The sequence below is a fragment of the Rattus norvegicus genome, chromosome X (genome assembly GCF_021556685.1).
Source record: "Rattus norvegicus strain SHRSP/BbbUtx chromosome X, alternate assembly SHRSP_T2T, whole genome shotgun sequence".
NCBI classification, from domain to species: domain Eukaryota; kingdom Metazoa; phylum Chordata; class Mammalia; order Rodentia; family Muridae; genus Rattus; species Rattus norvegicus.
In genome coordinates this window covers 129,397,631-129,419,300 of record NC_141554.1, presented here as the reverse complement: position 1 = coordinate 129,419,300, position 21,670 = coordinate 129,397,631, and the positions used below count along the sequence as shown (strand labels likewise).

The 21,670-nt window shown below is 39.4% G+C and overlaps 1 protein-coding gene and 1 pseudogene across 4 annotated transcripts in view; one reads left to right on the top strand and one right to left on the bottom strand.

The window, feature by feature from the left end:
- Nucleotides 417-4,851, bottom strand: LOC691151 (similar to 40S ribosomal protein S2; annotated as a pseudogene).
- Thoc2 (THO complex subunit 2) overlaps nucleotides 4,850-21,670 on the top strand; it is a 114,573-nt gene continuing 97,752 nt past the window's right edge. For 3 of the 4 annotated variants that reach the window (XR_015646270.1, XR_015646271.1, XM_087599773.1), the window contains exon 1: nucleotides 4,859-4,950. Coding sequence is in view for 2 of the 4 variants with exons in the window: in XM_087599773.1 (XP_087455899.1) it covers nucleotides 4,880-4,950 (71 nt within the window). In the remaining 2 variants the exon portion in view is untranslated. 4 annotated transcript variants of the gene reach the window in all.

Sequence of the window (21,670 nt, the reverse complement as noted above, 5' to 3'; positions counted from 1 at the left end):
TTTGCAGGTGTTCTCAGTAACTCTTGCCATTAAATTTAGAATATCCATTAAACACACCATTTGGCTACAGCAGGCACTGCTTCTGGCATTCAGATAATATGGACTGCTTTTGAGAACTCTCTTGAAGGTTTTCCACCCTTTACATGCTTGATTAACTTTTCTTTTTTTTTAAATCTTTATTTTTTTCATCTTTATTAACTTGGGTATTTCTTATTTACATTTCAAATGATATTCCCTCTCCTGGTCAACATCCCCCTAAATCCCCCCTCCCCTTCTATATGGGTGTTCCCCTCCCCATCCTCCCCCCATTACCGCCCTCCCCCCAACAATCATGTTCACTGGGGGTTCAGTCTTGGCAGGACCAAGGGCTTCCCCTTCCACTTAACTTTGCTTTTCTTATATGAATACCCTTTTATAGATAAAGCCTGGATTCTCTGCACATGGAATCTTATGGTTGAAGAGTTCCTGACAGGGTGATTTGATGAATGTGGTCTTTTTCCTGAGGTCAAGGGTCAGATTGCTGTAGGTCTTGGAGATGACATCAAAGGTGGTCTTGGTGAAATTGTCTAGGGTGGCAGTGAAGTCATGGTGACATGTGGAAGACATAAATACTAGCCATGAGCAGTGTTTCTTGGGCACTGGAGCAGAGACAGTGTCAGTGTGTCTAGGGATAGGGATGAGACTCTCCACCACAGAGCTATTACAGCCTGTCACCTTGCATGGAATAGTGTGAGGCTTGCTAATTTTGTTTTCTCAGTAGCTTCTCCACAAAAGGACAATGATGGCCCCTGGGATGCCACTGGCAACCTTCTTGGGTCTGTTAGTATTCAGACAAACATGACACTGTAGTCCTCAATGTTAACAAAAATCTTGCATCTTGTTTGCTGGCTAGCCCAAGTCTGCTTCTGCACTGGCATGATTGATCTTTAGACTCTCATCCTTAAGGGATGCTTCCAGAAAAAAAGTTAATAATCTTAACTCTTTGATGAGCAGGGAGAATAGGTAGATGTCATTCATGGACTTGATTCTTATGTCCTTGACTAGACTGCCAAGCTTGGTGACAGAAACCCACTCCTCTCTATCTTTGCGTCCATGAGCATTATGACCTTAGCCTGTTCCTAGAAGAAATTTCTTGGCTACCGTAGCCTGGGTTGCACTGGTCTTCAAGGCCATCTTCCTGAACTAGCATCATCCACTATTTGGTGTTTTCCTTGAGAAACAAGGGCTTTTAAACAAACACCCTGTCCCCAAAACACGGTCTTGTTGCAGCTCTAGCTAGGTTCAAAACCTGACTTGTGCTGAGAATTACAGGCATGTGACTCCACACTCCTCACAACTGTTTCTATCTCCCATCCTCACAAATTGATTTGTTTTAAACTCCTTAGTTGATAACTTGTTATTTTTTTCCACTGAATACTTTCTGTATTTAATCTGGCTTTGTCCAGTTTTAGAGTTGTTGTGTTTGAGCATCTGCTAATAACAAAGTCCCAAGTTGAGGTGATAGCAACTGGGTGCATACAGAGTCCCGAGTCTCACCACTGCATCCCTGAATTTCCTACTCACTGTCTTCAGGCCTGAGAGGAGGTGAGTCTTCTCTAGGTTAACATCTTCATCAGTGAGAACATCTTGCACATTTTCCTATCAGTATTGGTTACTTGGAACTATTAAATATGACCCAGAATATGGTCCTTGGATTGTTCAAAAAGGTCATCCTTTCTGGTGGCCAGTTGCTTTAAGGGCTCATTTCTGTTAGTTAAATTATTTCTCCACATCATCTTCTGGAAGTTGCTTCCACACTATGTGCCTGGATGGCCAGGGGACATATCTTTTAAATAGAAGTATAGGCTGCTTCATACTTTTGGGTCCCTGCCTCTAACTATTCTTTTGGATCCTAAGGAACCAGTGTTCTTCTTGTCCAGATCCACTCAGTTGTCTTTTCCCGGACTCACCCTCATACTTCTGGTTGCTCCTTGCAGAAGTGCATGAACCTTCTTCTTTGTGTCCTATAAGCAGATAAACCTTAGGTAAAGCCACCCAGATGTACAAGAATTTCCTGGTGGGGAAGGTGCCAGTTTATCTACCTGCTATATCACCGTCTCATTATTTTGTCTCCTTTTTGTCTATGACTCTAGAAACCCTTTCCTCTCCTCACGCAGTTTCCCATCTATTTTCATGTTCTCTCTCTCTCTCAATATGTATTTACATATGTTCATAAATGTTTGATTAGAACATTCTTTTCTATGATAATAGAGTATGTATTTTTGTTTGTTGACTTTACTTGGTTAATGAGTTTTCCATGGAGATGATCCTTAACAATTGAACAATTGACAGCCTTTCTTTTAAGCCAGGGTTATTCAAAGAGGGATCCTCTCTGTTACAATTTATTAAGCAGGTGTAGTTCCTGGGGCCTGTAAATCCAGCACTCAGGAAACCGAGGCAGGCTACTCACTGATAGTCTAGCTATTATGAGGTAACCTGAGTATTAAAAGTACATATTTTAGGGGTAGTAGTTTCAATTAACATTCCTAAAGCAATGATTTTAGACTTGCTTAGTCAAGTAGAAATCTCTCTTCCCTCAAGAAACATGTTTGAGAACACGTTGAAAAATGTGTCATTATTTCAGAGAGACTTCTTTTTTAAGAAGGTTGCTTGCTGTTTGTCAGTAGCTGTGGCCAAAGAAGAAACTACAGGGAAGAAGTTCGATTTCAGTAATCTCTCTGCTTTCTCCCTCTTTCTCCCCTATCTAGTGTTAGCAGGTGAAACAGGAGGGTGATCGAGGGTGGGAAAAATGAGACTCAGCTACACAGAGCCCTAAGATGACTTCAGTTTGGGGGTCCTTCTGGCTCTGCCTCTGATTACAGATTTGTGCAGATTTGTTTCTTTTCTAAATTTTCTTATTAATCATTTTATTTGTTTATATTTCAAATGTTATCCCTCTTCCCGGTCTCCCCTTCACAACCCCCCCCACTCTATTCCCTTCCCCCTTGCCTCTAAGAGAATGCTCCCCCACCCACTCCCCCACTCCCTCCTCACCCCTCTAGCAATAATGGATAGAACTAGAGAATATCATCCTGAGTGAGGTTTTGTTTCTTTTCAAAGATTTATTTAAAAACATTTTTTTTTGTGTGTGTATGGATGCTTGGTCCTCATGTATGTCTGTATACCACATATGTGCACTGTCATCAGACATCATAAGAGGGTGTCAGAACCTTTGGGATTGGAGTTACACATTCAAATCACCACTTGGGTGCCCTCTGGAAGAGTAACCAATGGTCTTAACTGCAGAGTCATTGCTTCAGGAATGATCTGTACTAAAGTATAACTATTTCTGCAATGAGTAATAACTCAGGACTATTGGAGGGGAGTGTGTTATCCACTTGAAGGTTTAGAAGTGGCCCAGCCATTGAGCTGTTTAAGGCATATAAAAATAGGAGGCTTCACTTGTCTTTTATTTGAGAACCCAGAACATTGGGACAGGTAAGGAGGAGTGCTGCCGTCACCACAGGGGTGATTTGAGTAGAGTTATTTGGGTTCAACAACATAATACTGTTATTATTACTTAATTACAGGTATTCAATTGTGCCAATAATGCTCTTTATAGCAAAAGAAAAATATTATTTTTGGAGTGGAGAAAATCCCTTGTATTTCTTGTCTCCATTAATCTTTTTCAGACAGTCTGTATATAAACTTTTGGCTGGCTTGGAGTTTGCTGTGTTGATAATACTGGCCTCTGACTCACAGAGATCCTTCTGTCTCTGCCTCCAGCCTTCATAAATCTTGAAGAACTACTGTCTTCTAAGAGCTTGACAACTGAAAAGTACAGTCCAGTAAATTTGTAGAATCTCCCTCAATAATGGTCATATTTGCTGCCTACAATAGTAAATTAATATATAAAAATTGGTATTAGCAATTTTAGGAAGTTGAGTAGTGTTTTTCCTAGCACTTCACTGGCAGTCCCATGGTGTCCATTTCTTTTCACTTGCTTGTCCACCTTGCATTAATTACTTCCAGGCTGAGGGGAAGTTGCTACGCTTCTGCCTCAGGCTCCCAAGTGTTGGAATTGTATCTGTGTAAGCTCACTTGTTCTATTTCTGAGATAATTTAGCTTCCCCCCCCCCAATAGTGAAGTACCAAACCAGAGCCCTGTTTAAGGTAGGCAAGTGCTCTAGACCCAAGTTACAGTGCCAACCCTGGTGGAATTTATTTTCACCCACATAGGGTGATATCTTCCATATTTTCTTACAGTAACGTTTTGCCTTTGTAATAAAAATTATTTTGTGGAGAGATTATAACACCGTAAGCATTGTTTCTCAGCATACTAATGTTCCCTAGCTTGACAGCTAAAGTAAGGAGTTAAGATTTTGGGGATCATACGTTTCCCAGCGTTTATCCATTATATTAGCACATTACTTGGCGTACCAAGTATCGTTGCCCTATTCATATTAATTTTCTATCCAGTAGTTAGTTGAGATATTTCTTATGTTCCTTTTTTTCCAGAAGCTCATGTCACGGCTTACAGTTCTAGCATCCGCCAATGCCTAACATACGGAGCGCTTGAAAAATTACGCGTTTGAATTAGTGGTTTGGGGTAGATATTACGGGAGATCATAAAGGCCAAAGCGGTCCCGGCATTTTTGTTTTTTGTTTTTTTTTAATGGGTATATATTCTAAAGGGAACTAGGGATGAAAGCCGTGAAGACCCCCGGCGAAGCCGCCTCTTTGTCGGCGAGGCCCGAGGCTTCCGTTGGGTGGGGAGGTAGGTGGGGCGGGAAATCTAAAACCGAACTCGCAGCTTCCGTCACTCCCCGTGGGCGGCGCTCCCCTTTGACCCCTTGCTCGCTCGCTACACATCCGGGCCACTGTTACTAGCGAGGGGAAGATGGCGGCCGCGACTGTGGTGGTTCCCGCAGAGTGGATAAAGAACTGGGAGAAATCAGGGAGAGGCGATTTGTGAGTGTTCTGGCTGGGGGAAGGCGTCGGGCGCCCTGAGGTCGGGGCGTTGGGAGCATGCAGAAGTGGGGTTCAGGGGCCGGGGGCAGCGGCACCCCCTCCCCCACCCGGGCGGCGATTGAGGATGGTTGGTTGGTCAGGAGTTTCGAACTGCCTGAGGAGCAGAGCCGGTGGCCGCCGCCGAGCGTCTTCCTTCTTCCAGTCTCCCTGAGAGCCCCGTGGTCCCTTCCGGAGCCCCGCTTCCTTTAGGTCTCTCAGCAGAACTTCCGTCTCGTCCCCTCAGGTCCCCCGTGCTCCTGCCCTGTCTCTTTTTGTCTGTCTCGCTTGTTTTGCCTCAGCTCACTCGGCTCCTTTTCTCTCCGTGGGTTCGCAGCTGGGGCTGTTTGGGTCCACACTTGCCATTTCTCTGTCTGTCCCGTTTTTCCTCACTCTGTACCTAAGGCGACTCCTGCAGTTTGGCGCCCGGCCTCTCCTGTGCCCGAAGTCTTAGGAGGGCGAACTGTCCCGAACTCTTTCTGGTCCTCGCCGCCAGTGGCAGAGGAGCAGGGGCGTCGGGGACAGCCAGGCTTGGCACCTCTGCTTTCTCAGGGAGTGTCAGCTCGCGCTGCCCTGGCCCTGCGGTCCTCGGGAAAGTGTGGCAGGGATTGCCGCTTTTTGCCAAGTCCCTACCAGCATGTCACTTCAGAGGGATTTCGGGATGGGATTCAACTTTTCCTGGTAAAATGTTTAGGAAATCCCATTTTGGCCTGGAACTGCAGCTAATGCTTGCCCTCCTCGAAGTTTTTCTAGTACTTTAGGATGTTTTGTTTCCTTTAAGTTCTAAACTTATTTTGTACCCCTGCCCAGTGATTTCCCACAGTAGTGGCTTTCTTGCCCCCAGTAGCCACCCCACCCCTACTCCCCGTTAAAGTGGCAAAATTAACACCGATTTGGGAAAGCAAAAGTTCTAATTTCTTCTTCTGAATCACTCTGGAAGCTTAGCAGTCAATCCTGTGTGAGATTAACTCTCCTTAGCTTCTGGAGTTGTCTCCCTCCAAACTCCCACACTCCAGCCCAGTATCAGGTTCCCAGTTGCTGGAGGGAAGATAGGAATCTGTGAAACTAAGTTACTTCAAAGAAACACAGTACAACAATTGCAGGATCATGCTCTTGTAACGTGACTTACTCCTACCACCAATTCCTCTTGCTGTTGTGTGAAATGTAACCGTGTGAGTTCTAGAATTGGATTGTCTGAGTAAGTGGCTAGCTTAGCTAGCTCACTTAACTAGCCGGGTGACCTTGGCTAAGTGCTTAACACTTGCACTGTTTCCCCTTGAGTAAATTGGGAATAATAAGCGCTCTACTCAAAGGATTGTTGTGAAGAGTAAATGTCTGTAAAGCTCTTGGCTTATAGTAAGTGCTCAAGTGGTAGCTGTTAAAAGTAACATTGTTTCAGCTTTTAGATATTTAAACTTCTTGGGACAGTCTTGCCCTTGCAGACTCTACCTCTCTGTTTAGCCATTAATTGGCCTCTGACATCATGCATATTTACTTTTGTATGCTAATGAGCTGAGAGGCCGTTGAAGAAAAGGGATGGCATCTCTTCCTTTTGGTACAACATGGCTTCCAGCAGATACTTGGAGTACCTTAGTGTTTTGTTAACTCACAGGTATGTCTCACCGTATCAGACAAGCATTCGTTTTTAATTTTGATGTGCCCTGAGTGCTGAGAAGGCAGGATGGGAAGCAACTTACCTAAAGCATTGTAGGTTTGAGGGTAATCCTTCCCAAACATTTAAGCTCATCGTGATTTAGCATCTAAAGCCTATTCATTTATGAACTGTCATGTTTGTGGCTGCTCCACTTCCTTCTTCTAGGTGGATTTCACTGTGTGTGTGTGTGTGGGGGGGTGTAACATGTGTTCCGTCAGTGAGCTACATCCACAGACCAAGCTTTTATCAGTTTAATGTTTTTACTTTCACCTTAGAATGAGTATTAAGAATAGGGGGAGGAGCCCTGCCTAACTTCTGACTGGCAATAGGTGGAGGAAATCTAAGTGATATATGAAGCCAAGAATATAAAATGGAATTTGAGTTTATATATATTTACGTGATCGATGCTACCTAGTGTTAAAAGAGCTACTTAAAAACTGTATATGTGGGTTGGGGATTTAGCTCAGTGGTAGAGCGCTTGCCTAGTAAGAGCAAGGCCCTGGGTTTGGGCCCCAGCTCCGAAAAAAAGAAAAAAAAAACTGTATATGTATTTTCATGTGTATTTATTGTATAGCTTGTGGAATGTGGTTTGAATTACAGTAGAGCCAAATTATTGTGACAATTTAATGATTATATAAATATATATAGTTTCTGTTATTAAGAGAACTTAACTTTTCTCGAGACAGTGACCTTGTAGCTCATACTGACCTCGAATTTATAATTATCTGGGTGCTAAGATTATAAATTATAGACATATCCCACTATACTAGCTGAGAATTTAAAGTTGGATGACATAGCTTGGTGTGGTGGCTCATACCTGTAATCCTAGCACTTGGGAGGATGAGGGAGGAGTCCCAGGAGTTTGAGGTCAGTAGGAGCTACATGGTAAAAACACTTTGTTTGAAACACAACAATAAAAGCCAAAAGAAAATTAAAGCCACAAGGGCTTGAGAGACGTCTGGGGTGGGGAGTTAGGAGCATTTACTTATTTCAATTCTCAGGACCCACATCTGATGGCTTATGGTCTCCTGTAACTCCAGGGGATCTAAAACCTCTGGTCTCACAGGCACCTGTACACGCACGCACGCACTTAAAACATATCTAAACAAAACCCCAAACTGAATCTATTTAATATAATGAAATATTTTACGTTTTGCCTTACTGGTAAATGAATCTAGAGTCTTTGTATATACTAAGCAAGTACTACTTCTGAACTATATCTTTAGCTCTTTACAAAATTATTTACATTAGCATACAAAGTAATACATTTTATTAATGATATTTTCATACACATGTCATACTTTAATTTGCTGGCTTCTTCCTTACTGCTTTCCTTTACCCATTTCTTGATGGCCCTTTTCTCCTAACTAGTCCTGCCCTTTTCTTCTCTCTTCTCTCTTCTCTCTTCTCTCTTCTCTCTTCTCTCTTCTCTCTTCTCTCTTCTCTCTTCTCCCCTCTCTCCCCTCTCCCCTCTCTCTCCCCCTTCCCCCCCCCCTTTCCTGGAACTTAATTTGTAGAACAGGCTAAAAAATTTGGGGATTAAAGGCATTCATAAACCACCATGGCTGACCTTTATTACATACTCTTGATCTACCCTTTTCTTTCCTTCAAATTCACTCCTCTCTTACTGTGCCTTTCTGTTTTCATGACTTAGACATATGTATATGTACTCTTAAATGTCTTGCTTAAAATAATAATTTACTGTTTTATCTATTTCCCTGTAAATGTAATGATTTTGTTTTCCTTTATGCCCAGCCCATTTTGCTGCCACCGTTGTTGTTGTCTTCATCTTCTTTATCTTCTTTCTCCTCCCCCTCCTCTTTTCTTCTTTTGGGTTTTCAAGATGGGGTTTTCTCTGTGTCTCTATCTCTATCTCTGTGTCTGCCTCCCAAGTACTAGTTAGTGGTATGCCCCCACTATAGGCAGGCTTCCTTTTTTTTTTTTTTTAAGACAGTGTCTTAAGTGTCCCAAGCTGGCTTTGAACTTCTGTATAAATGAGAGTGACCGTGAATATATGATCTTCCCTCTATTTCCCTAGTGCTGGAAAGTCCTAGAGAGGCACACCACACCCGGTTTATTCAGACTTGGGGATTGAACCCAGGGCATAAGGCGTGCTAAGGCAAGCACTGTACCAACAGAATTACATCCTCAGCCCTTTAATTTTCTATTTTGAGACAGGGTCTTGTTCAATTGTCCAGGCCAGCAATGAACATGAAATCATCCTACTCCAGCCTCTCAAGTTTCAGGGATGGCAGGCCTGTACTGTCAGGTCCTAATATAATGAAATATTTTAAACAATCACTATTTAAACAATGTAAATACATTACCATCCTCTACTTTGTTTTCATTTATTTGACTTCTTTTCCTTATATACAAACTTTGTTTCATATAGCTTAATTTTAGAGGTTTAAAAATCATGTTATAGATATTAGCATTTTTATCTTGTTAAATAGTATTGTGAATATATTACAAAATTTAAATATGAAATAGCAACTAGAAATGCTAAAAGTGAGGGTAGAGTAAATACATTTGGTTTTTGGAGGATGGCCATATGTAAGATTATTTCTTAGGTGGATTTTTCCCTTTTCATTTAATAATTTTAAATGTTTTTTGGCTTTTAGAGATAAGGTCTTTTGTAGCCCAGGCTGATCTGGAACTTGCTTTGTAGTCCAGGGTGACCTTGAATTCATTATCTTCCTGCTTAGCCTCCTCACTATTGGGATCTCAGGTATGTACCACAATGGCTGACTGATTATTCCTTTATGAAAGAGCAATAAGTGCTCTCCAGCCCTGACTTTCTTTAAAAGTATGTGTTGTGTTTCATGAGATTCCCAAGTTTTTATTGTTTGTTGTATTGTAGCAGTATATAGCTATTGTGAGAGTTAAAGTGTCTGTAGTGATAGAAGCAACATGATGGTGAGAATAAGCTCAGAGGTAAAGCAGTTTGCATAGTGTATCTGGTCTTTGCTATTTTCTGAGTTCTTCTTCTCACCCTTTAGCCCCATGGTTTCACCCTCTAACACTAATTAGGCAAGAAACAAGGATAAGAGGGGGAAGGGGAGAGAGGAGGAGGAGGAGAGAGAAAAAGAGATCCCTGAATCCGAATCCAGTTTCTTTCCTTTGTTTCTTCTTTGACCACACAGCTACTAACTGAAACAAATCCCTATAATGCTTCTGGGGAGGGCGGTTGGTCCTTGAATTTATGTACCCTCTATAAAGTTCCCAGAATTCCAAATGTCACACAATGGCAGAAATTATCTGCAGCTGGCAAAACTTGTATTTCTTCTAGAGCACAAGGCAAGTCACGGTCACCTGCTGCAGACAGTCTGAAGCAACCCCATGTCCCTTCGTGTAGGATTAAGAAAAAAAAGCACATTCTTATAATATTTCTGTGTTTTTTTTAAGAAACCAAAATTCCAAAATTATCAAAAATGTCACTATAGCATAGCATGCTCTGAATTCCCTGATCTTTAGCACTGAAAAAAGAAACAGAAAAAAAAAAAAACCCCATAAACTGTATAGGGCATTTTGTAATTTTCAAGGAAGTAAACTCTTCTTTTTTTGGTGAAATATTCCTTAATTTTTTTATTGCTGATACAATTTTCAAGGCAGTATATGTGATGTAATGAAAAGACAGTGACAGAAAAGGCAGAGACATTAGGAATGAATATCTAATTGACATTCTACTGCATTATCAATAGTTGCTTTTTCCCCAAACTATGCCTCTGGCAGTCCTAAACGAGAAAGCATTCCTTTTTAAGCTGCTACTAACTAGTAACTTTTGGCTATAGATCATCATTGCTTCTGTCTCAGACTTTTACTTCCTGTCTCAAGGTAACCTGCAGTTCCCCTGACAACTCCTCTCCCACTAATAATTGTAGACCTTTTCTAGTGTCTTTAAAAAGGCCAAAACAAAACAAAAGCAACTCAAAAACTCTTTTACTGTGTCCACGACAACAGGAACTTAAAAAAATGTTTATTTTTTTTGAGATTATAATGTTATATCATTCCTTCTTCCCCTTTTCCCTTCAAACCCTCCATATAACCTCTTGCCTTCTTTCAAATTTATGACTGACAGAGCTATTTTTTTTAAGATTTATTTATTATGTATAAGTACACTGGAGCTGTCTTCAGACACACAGAAGAGGGCATCAGATCTCACTACGGATGGTTGTGAGTCACCATGTGGTTCCTGGGATTTGAACTTAGGACCTCTGGAAGAGCAGTTAGTGTTCTTAACCGCTGAGCCATCTCTCCAGCCCTGACAGAGCTTCTAATGACAAATATGTTAACTGTATTCCATGAAAACCAATTGTCTGTTAGCCAGAAGATCATGACTTTGAGGAATAAGCTTTGTTAGTAATATTTCATCTGTCAAAACAGTCCATTACTCACATACTTGTACACTATTAGTTTTAGAGTGTATGTATAAATGTCACTTATTTTTTTCAACATTTAAATTTTGTCTGTGTGTGTTCATATAGGTGTGTATATTTATGCATTCTGGGATGCAGGTCAGAAGACAATTCTTGTTATTTATTTTTCTTCCATCATGTGAGACCAGGGGATTGAATTCAGGTCATCAGGCCCAATTGGCAGCAAGTGCCTTTACCCACTAATACAGTTCTCCGGCCCACCAAATATATTTTTAGATGTTATATAACTTGTAGGGCCGGAGAGATGGCTCAGAGTAAGAATGCGTACTGCTCTTGCATAGGACCAGAGTTTTATTCCCCTTGTCCATGTTGGGGTGACTCATAACCAGTTACAAGTGGTAACTCTAGCTGCGCCGGAATCCATCACCTCTGGTATCCCCAGACACCTATACATGATTTATATACACTCAAAGACATATACATAATTAAACATAATCAAAGGAAATCTTTAGGTTCTGAAGAGCTATCCCAGCAACTGTTCTACACTAGTTCTAGGAGATAATGTCTCCCACCCTCTTTTAATTTTGCAGGCTCTGTGTGTGTTCACGAGGTGCCCATGATTACACTTAAACACACATGCATACACCAAAAATTTAAACAATTCTTTAAAAGATTATAAAACTTGTATCATGATTTTCTTCTATAAGAGGTATAAAAATAGTAGAGGGCTCCTGAAGATTTTATTGTTTTATTGATTTATTCAGTAATTTGTAAGTATTGTTCAAGCTGGCCTAGAACACCTGGTAATTCTACTTCAGTGTCCTAAGTGCTTGGTCTCCAGCCCCTAAAACTTGTCTTTTGAGACAGAGTGTCCAGGCTGGCCTTGAACTGGCTGTATAGTTAATGATGATCTTGAATTTCTAATCTCACACCTTCACATCTCAAGGACTAGGATTCCATACAGACTGATAGTATCATACCTAGTTTATGAGCTGCTGGGGATCAAACCTAGGGCATAGAATACATTGTTGGCCAGCACTCTACCCACTGAACAACATCTCTGGTCCTGAAACTTTTAATTTGATTTCATATTTTACCTTGTATTCATGAATTAAGTGCAAATCTTTGTCTGTTTTTCTATTAAGAGAAATTCATTCTTCAGAAAATGTTGATGCAACATTAGGGAATTATTAAGTTGCTACTTTGTTTGCTAAGTTATTTTAGAATGCTGAAATAATTTGCCTTTAATGAAACTGCTTTTCCTACTTAGAAGGGTAAAGCTTTTGTTAATTTGTCTTATGATATTTCTTGCTTTCTTCATAAGTTCATGTTTCTACAAGGTAAAATGATTTTGCCCTCATATTTACTTTTGAGGGTAGTATTTTTGTTACAGCATTGAAAATAGATCAAGTACTATGCTTAAACTATTTAACCTTTTTGCTATATGTTTTTAAAAACTAATTGAAGCACAGGTGATTATCAATCTTTTATATTTGAAGCAAGCTTACAAGCTGTGAGTACAAGTACTTCAGGCTTGTTTATGTTTCCTTTTTGCTGAAAATGGGGAGTAAGATGAAAAGATAAATATTCATGTTAAGAAGATTCACAGTATACTTCTGAAATCATTAGAAAAACATAACTCATTCATTCACGTTTTTACAGATCTTTAACAGAAAGTAGGTTTCTGTGTTTGTTCTTAGGTGTTGAAGCAGCATTTCCATAATAGCACAGAACTATTTGACAAGTGGAAAAACTGGTAAACTTAAATATTAAGAGTATAAATTAATACTGATGTTTGGGCTGAGATAGAATATTTGAATATTTTAAGGTCATATTATAATGGGCAAGTATATGAGGTAATTTTGTCTGTTATCATCCTGTAATGTAGAGAAGTTTACCAGAAGTGTTTGACAGATAGGACAGTAAGAGGGATGCAACATTCAGAACCAATTACCTTTAAGGATACTTGCTGGCCTACTATTTGTAGATTGCTTCAAGAAGACATAGTTAAACTGATACTTGAAAAAAACTTTTTTGAGACAGAGTACTCCTATATCCAGGTCTGCCTTAATCTTTCCATCTTCTTGCCTCAGGTTCTAAATGCTTTTTTTGTTTTAAGGACACGTATCTGTTATGCCAGTGAATTGCCTGAATGTGATAACCCATTAATGATTTTGTATACAATTTTAGCAAACCTTTGAGATGATGACAATATTGTCTGCAGGCTAATAAATGTGCTTGTGGCCTAGTGACTGACAATATAAAATTTCTTAGTTATGTAATGATGACTGTATCATAGGTAGGAGTTTAGAACACTGACACAATCTCTCCAGTCACTGAAAGGCTTATTGAAAAAGACATGTGTTACTATTGCTGAAAGTAGATGAAGCTGGTGGAAATGTGAGGGAACAAAGGAAGAATTAAAAAAACAATTTCTACTCTCCCCTTTTGAGACAGGATTTTACTCTGTATTCCATGCTGGTCTAGAACTTGTGGTAACCCTGCCTCAGTCTTTCAAGGCTTTGGGATTTCAAATGCATGAATTCCTACAGCTTGTTGCAATTTCTTTCTTTTTCTCCCTCCCTCCTACTCTTCCTTCAAGACATAACACATCCCAGGTACAAGCTTACTGTTACAGTTCAGGTTGATCTTGATTTCTGATCTTTCTACTACCATGTCCTAAGTGCTGGAATTACAGGTGCATGCCATGGTACTAGGTTTGTGTGCTGCTAGGAATCAAATCCAAGGCTATGTATGCTAGGTGATCACTGAGCCATATCCTGAGCCTACAGTGAGTATTCAGTACATGTATACAAAGCTAAGAACACCCAGTATATGGAAGGTAGAGGCAGGAGGATCAGGAGTTCAATGCCAGTTTGAACTGCATAGTGAGTTTGAGGCCATCTTGGGTTTTGTGAACTTTCTTCAAAAACCAAAACCCCAAGCCCTCTAACAATGTATACAGTGTGTAATCATCAGACTAGAGTAATTGGCATATGCATTACCTCAGATCAGCAGTTCTCAACCTTCCTAATGCTGTGACCCTTTAATGCAGTTCCTCATGTTGTGGTGACCCCCAGCCATAACATTGTTTCATTGCTGCTTTATAACTAATTTTGCTGCTGTTATGAATTGTAATGTTAATATCTGATATTCAGAATATCTAATATGCTACCCACAAAGGGGTTTCGACCTACAGGTTGAGAACTGCTACATCAGATATTTATCTATTGTGCTAAGAATACTTAAATCCTCTCTATTGGCAACTTCTTGAGACAGGTCTTTTTCCACTGAACCATCTTGCTAGCCCTGTCTAGTTGAATACATTTTTTCTTTTTTTTTTTTTTTTCGGAGCTGGGGATCGAACCCAGGGCCTTGTGCTTGCTAGGCAAGCGCTCTACCACTGAGCTAAATCCCCAACCCCCAGTTGAATACATTTTTAAATAGGTAGTGAGTAGTTAATAGTTTATAATGGAGATTTTCAAATTTTATATAGATTTAATTAGTAATTGCTTTGCATTTGCCTTTTATTCTTAATTTTGAACGTAATTGTATAGCTAGTATTGGTGTTACTTGAGATAGGAGAATCATAGTTTGTGGTTGGCCTGGGCTACAGACTGAGTTCAAGGCTAGCTTAATAAACTTGTCCAGACTGTTCAAAGAATAAAACAGAAGAAGGATAAAGGTCTATCTTATTGAGAGAGTGCTTGACTAGCATGTGCAAGGCTATAGTTCAGCTATAGTAGCAAAACAGCAAAGAAAAATGTATAAGTTAAGTTGTGGACCAGAAGGTGTTTATTGGGTTTTTCTAGCCAACAAATGGAATATCAAAGTATATGATACAGAGGCAAGGTAGAGGGATGTGGGTAACCTATAGCATAGATACTCTCTGTAAGTGATGGTATTATGGTATCATATTGGCATAAGATAGTGTAGATAAACAGAAACTATAAGCTTTTTTCTCCCACTGCTGAGGATTGAATTCTAGGTATTGCATATGCCAGGGACATATTCAACCCACTCACAAATTGGACAGGAGTAGAGGGGCTGCTGGCAGGAGTTGGAGGTGAAAAAGGATAGAGTGGAATTGATAAAAATATAGTACTCATGAAATTGTCATAAAAGAAAGAAACTCGTTGATTTAAAGTGTTGGTATGGCTGGGCATGGTGGTCCATGCCTTTAATCATAGCACTCAGAAAGCAATAACAGGCAGACCTCTGTATTTCAAAGACAGACTGGTCTACATAGTGAATTCTAAACCAACCAAAGCTACATATTGAGATCCTATCTGGAAAAAAAAGTTGACCTATAAGATTTTTTTCTAAATTGTGAAATTGAACAAAAATATAAAGAAGTGCCTAAATATTAACATGTAGAGCATAGAGAGTTGTACAACTCAAATGCAATTCACGTGCCTATAAACTAACATTTAGAGGCTAAGACAGGAGAATCATGAATTTGAGGCCAGCCTTAGCTACATAATAGAAGTAGAGTTAAAAAGCAAGCTAACAGCTACATGTGTGGTAGGCACACATTTAATCCCAACACTCAAGAGATGAGCAGATCTCTGAATTCGAAACAAGCCTGGTCTATTGAGCAAGTTCTAGGCCAACTAAGGTTACATAGAAGGACCTAGTCTCAAAACAAACCATAAACTTATAAACAAAACAACAAAAACCAAAATGCATCTATTTTACATCCCCATCAGGTAACATAACCTCTTTTTCTGATCTCTCTTTTCACCACCTCTGTGATAATCATTATTTTGGCATTTGTGTTTTGGTCCTCCATATTCTGCATCATAATTTCTGGGATTATAGGCATGTGTTACTATACCTGACTTTTAGAGTTAGAATCACATATTAATGAGGATGGGAAGATTGGCCAAGCTGAGACAGGAGGATCAGGAATTTAAGGTTAGCTTGAGCAATATGAAACCTAGTTTCAAAACAACAGCAGCAAAACTTAGAAAAAAATGTCAGTGTGATTTGTGTATACTTCATTGTAGCTTATTATTTTCTTTTTTTTAAAACAGATTTATTTATTTATTCTATATAAGTACACTGTAGCTGTCTTCAGACACACCAGAAGAGGGCATAGGATCCCATTACAGATGGTTGTGAGCCACCATGTGGTTGCTGGGAATTGAACTCAGGACCTCTGGAAGAGCAGTCAGTGCTCTTAAGCACTGAGCCATCTCTCCAGCCCAGCTTATTATTTCCATTGAGCATCTTTTTAATATATTTTATTGGTCTTTAGAAGTTCTGGTTTATCCTCATGAGGATCTTCTTTATATCTTTTGTTTGTGTTTTCTGTCTTAGGGTTTTACTATGAACAGACACCATGATCAAGGCAGCTCTTATAAGGACAACATTTAACTGGGGCTGGCTTACAGGTTCAGAGGTTCAGTCCATTGTCATCAAGGCAGGAGAATGGCAACATCCAGGCAGGCATGGTGCAGGAGGAGCTTCGAGTTCTACATCTTCATCTGAAGGCTGCTAGAAGATTGGTTTCCAGACAGCTAGCACTTAGCACTAGGGTATTAAAGCCCACACCCACAGTGACACACCTACTCCAACAAGGCCACACCTCCTAATAGTGCCACTTCCTGGGCCAAGCATATGTAAACCATCATAATTTCCTATTAATTTTTCTTTGCTATCTTTGAGATGCTTCATGTTTGTGGGTTATATTGCATTTTCGTAGGTACATGCATATTCAATCTTAAAACAGTGACCTCTAAACATTTTTTTGAGGTTGGGTTTTAACTTTGTAGCCCTGGATGTCTTAAAACTCTATGTAACCTAGACTGGTCTCTAACTCACAATAAATTTTCCTTCTTCAGCTTCCTATGTGCTGATATGTGCCAGAAATGTGCCATCATGTCTAGCTAATAGTGATCTTTTTATGTTTGTTTTTGAGATAAGGTCTGGATATGTAACCTAGGGTGGTCTATAATTCATGATTAGCATCTGCATCCACACTGGGACTTAAAGGTGACTTTTGATGAACAGAAATGGTTCATTTGGGCTGGAGAGATGGCTCAGAGGTTAAGAGCACTGACTGCTCTTCCAGAGGTCTTGAGTTCAAATCCCAGCAACCACATGGTGGTTCACAACCATTTGTAATGGGATCTGATGCCCTCTTCTGGTGTGTCTGAAGACAGCTACAGTGTGCATAATAAGTAAATAAATCTTTTAAAAAAAGAAATGGTTCATTTTACTATTGTCAGATTGATCCATTATTTGCTATGCTAGTAGCCTTTATGCTTAATGCCTCTCTTTCCCACTTTTGTCATTCTTTGTATTTTTCAGACAGGGTTTCATGCTAGCCCAGACTTTCTTGAAATTCAAGATAGTCCTCCTGTCTCAGTCCTCTGAGTGAATAAACCTTCCTGACTCCAAGGTTAATGAGGTTATCTTATATTATTTTGGGAACTTTATTTTCTTTTTGAAATGGGGTCTTGATCTGTAATCTACCCTGGAACCTTGATTTGTAGTCTCCTAGAACTCTCCTCATAGGCCAAACTGGTCTCAAATTCAAGGCACTCCTCCTTCCTCCACCTCAGGAGTGTGGTGTATGGGCATATATAGGCATGAAGCATGATACCTCTTTCTTTTCATTTTGATTTAGCATTTAAAATCATTATTTTGTGTATGTGAATGTGTGTGGTGTATGTGTAGGGGTGTGTGTGTGTGTGTGTGTGTGTGTGTGTGTGTGTGTGTGCTTGTAATTTTGAGAGTGTGCTGTTGCATGGGTGTGGTGGTCAGAGATGTTCTCTCCTTCCACTTTGTGTAGGCTCTCTCTCTCCTTCTATACCTTTGTATGGGTTCCTTGGATTAAATTCAAATTCTCAGGCTTGTGGCAAGCACCTTTATTTGGTAAGCCATCTTGACAGCCCTTCATTTTTCAATCTTTTGTAGCTGGCATTGATTTTTATTGTGAGTTAGGGATTGTAATAGGTTTATCGTGATTGAGGTTATGAAGAAAATCTAGTCTCACACAGCTAAATAGCTAGCAAGGACATCACGATTATATTAAGCTTCTTGGATGATTATGCACATTATTGTTTGATATGTCAAAATCCTAATCTCAATCTCTCCCTCTGTCCTCTCTTTGTCTGTCTGTCTGTCTCTGTGTGTGTGTGTCTGTGTGTCTGTGTGTGTGTCTGTGTCTTTGTTACATATTTTTTTCTTCTTTGCCTTTCATGTGGTTCCCAGGGATTGAATTCACTCCTTATATTTATCTATCATCACAACTGGCTCTACTTTTTATTTTATTATTTTTTAAAGAGAGATTTTATGTTGCCAGACTGCTTTAGAATTCCAGGGCTCAAGTGACACTTTCTCCCTATACCCAAGTTTAAACAACCTTGGTGCCAGGTATGGTGGTGTAAACCCAGTATTCAGGAAGCAGAGGCAGGACTGTGGCAAATTCCAAGTCAGCCTGGTCTGTATAGTTAGCTAGGGCTGCATAGTGGGAGTCTGCCTTCTAACCCTCCAGTCTAACAAGAAGGTAAAAGAAACCAAACCAGAAACCCCTAGCTAAACCAGACCCCCCACCCCATCAAATACAAAGCAATAATATTGTGATACTTTGAAAATAAAATCCATTTGATTCTTTTTCATTTTGGAATGGATCTTTTATCCACAGTCATTTTACAATATACAGCGTCCATTTGGAAAACGACTTTCATTGAAATATCCAACTCTTCCAAATATTGACAAACTTCATTTTATGGTATCAAATACACATTCCTTAGCGTCACCACCAAAGATGATCAGGGAATCATCTGTGACAGTAGTCATCCCCATAGTGGCAGAAACAAGATTTTCAAAATTATTTTAGCTCAAAAGCTTAGAGTTTATCATTGACAACAAATACTGTTTTCCTTGAAGTAACAAACTTGGTTGGTTGTAATCATAGCTTGTTAGTTGTTTCTTAAGTGGAAAAAATGGTGTTCTATAAAAACAAGATAGTTAAGCTTACAGTTAAAAACCACTGTCATGTCTGAATATGTACCTCTGACTGGCCTGGAATTCACTATGTGGATCAGACTGGCCTCCAACTCACAGAGATTCATCTGTCTCTGCCTCCAGAGTGCTGGCATTAAAGACGTGTACTACCAAAAAAACAAACAAACAAACAAAAAAAAAACAAAAACCACTGTCATGGGCATGTTGGTGACTACCTATAATCCTAGCATTTTGGGTGGTCGAGGTAAGAGAATTACATTGAATTAGAGGCTAGTCAAAGCTACATAGTGAGTATATTCCAACCCTAAATAAAAAACCCTGTCTGAAAAAATAAAGACAGATTTACAAGTAGTTTTCATGCAGACAACTGGTAATAATTTAATGTTGGGTAGGAATTGTTTATGTAAACTTCTCATTTTATCAGGGTATTTAAATGACATTTTAAAAAATGACAGCACTGGATATGATGTTACACACTTGGAATCTCAGTGCTTGTGACACTGAGGTTGGAAGATCAAGTGTGCCAGGCTAGCCTGGGCTACAAGGTAAGATATATGGTGTCTGCCAAACAAAAAAAACTAGGCAAGCACTCTGGAGGTAGAGCCACTGGGAAACAAAACCCTAACTAACTACCCCTCCAAACCTCAGATATTTTAGAGCTCAGACATTTTTTTTTGTTGGTTCTGGAGATTGAACCTTATGCATGCTAAGAAGTGACTTACCACTGGTCTATACTCCAGCCCTGTGTTCTGAATTTGCATAAATTAATAATAAATTTTTGATGCTAAGGATTTTATTCATAAGCAGTATTTCTTTAGACAGTCTCTGTGTTGCAGATATGCTGAAAGATGATGGTCAAGATATTAGGGTTGAGTGTTTGTTTTTTTTTTTTTTTGAGCATGTCTACTAAGCATCTGAGTTAGAAAATCCAGTAGCAGTTGTAAATGTGTTTGGTGTAGAGATAAAATTGGAGGTAGATACACCTAAGAATTACTGCCTTGGAAGTGGGTAAGATCCCACTGTGTGTATGGGGGAGAAAGTGGTGCTGCTAAGAGCAAAAACAATCAAATATAAGGACAAATGATCTTGCAAGCATAAGAGTGATGATTCCACTGAGAAGGAAAGGGAGGAAGGAAAAGGACTTGGACATCCTTAAGCTGAGATTGGAAATGCTCCAAAGTCTGAAACTTGAGTACTGAGATACTGCTAGTAGAAACTTCCATTACTGACAGGCTGAAAGAACACAGCTTAAAAGCATGGTTTATTTGTATCTCCAGGGAAAACAAGACCCTGTTAGTCCCTTTCAGCTACAGTAACACCTTTTCTGAGCATGTCCAGGTTCTCACTTGCAAGTCTGTCTACTAAGTAATAAAATGGCATATGTGTTGTCACTGTACAGCAAAATGTTGAATGCATAAAGTTAAATATATATGATTATTATTAGAGGGTTGTAGAAATGGTTTAGCAGTTGATAGCACTTAACTGCTCTTTCAGAGGATTTTAGTTCAGGTCCTGGGACCTATGTTGAGCAGCTCACAGCTGCTTGCCTGTAACTCCAGCTCCAGGGGATCTGACACCTTGTGCCCTCCACAGGCACATGAACATGCTATACACTAAGAAAAATAAACACACATACATGAAACCAGTTCTTTATATACGTATGAGGTATATATGAAACAAAATATATTTCGTGTTATGTTTTAGTCCTCAGTCTTATCTTAGGTACATAAAAATGTTTTGAACAGAAATATGCAAAAAAGTAATTTCTGGAATAGTTTTTGTTCTAAGCATTGTAGATAGGGTATAGATAAGGGATACCCTTCCCCTCAGTGTATTAATTCATATCCTGTAAGATGCCCCTTTTGGTGTTTTTTGTTTTGTTTTGTTTTGCTTTTATTTTGGGTTGCACAAACATTTTCTAGTTTCTAGTTTAGTAATCACCAACTCCTTGTCAATCTTGTTTCAGTTATATTTCCCTTTCATTATTTTATTGTTTTGTTTTTGTAGTAGATAGCATGTTATCTATAGTGTTATATTGAAGATGAGAATGCAGTATTTCTTTGACATTCTGATTTTATTTTCTCTGGATGGTGTATTATTTCATCAGTAGCTGGGACATAATGCTTTGTTAGTCTGTTTCCATGGTGTAAAAAGCCACTGACAGATGGTAGATTTTTTTATTAGGGATCTTAAAAGGAAGATGTTCTAATTCTATCATTTTATTGGCATATATTATTATACAAAATAATGGGTTTCATTATGATCTTTTAATTTCTGTGCACAATTTACTGTGGTCATATCCAACCCTAATCATTCCCTCTTCTCTGCCCACCCTCACTTACAGTGCTCCCTTTATGTTTTAGCCTTTGTTCAAAGGAAAAAAAGAGGGAGGAATCTAGATTTCTTACCCACCATTTCCTCTGTTGGCGGAAATAGTTCAAAATGGAGACATTTTATTTGAGATAGGGTCTCAAATTTACTATGGTAGTAGTTTGTTTTGGTTTCTTTACCTCCTAAATCCTAGGATTACAACCATGCATCACTATGTCAAGTAGAGACATTTCTTATTTACTGTTGAGTTACCCAATGTTCATAATGAGAGGCAGAAAATTTTTTATGTAAAAAATGATTTGCTAATTTTCAGAAAGATGGGTTGATTGATCTCTAATTCTGATGG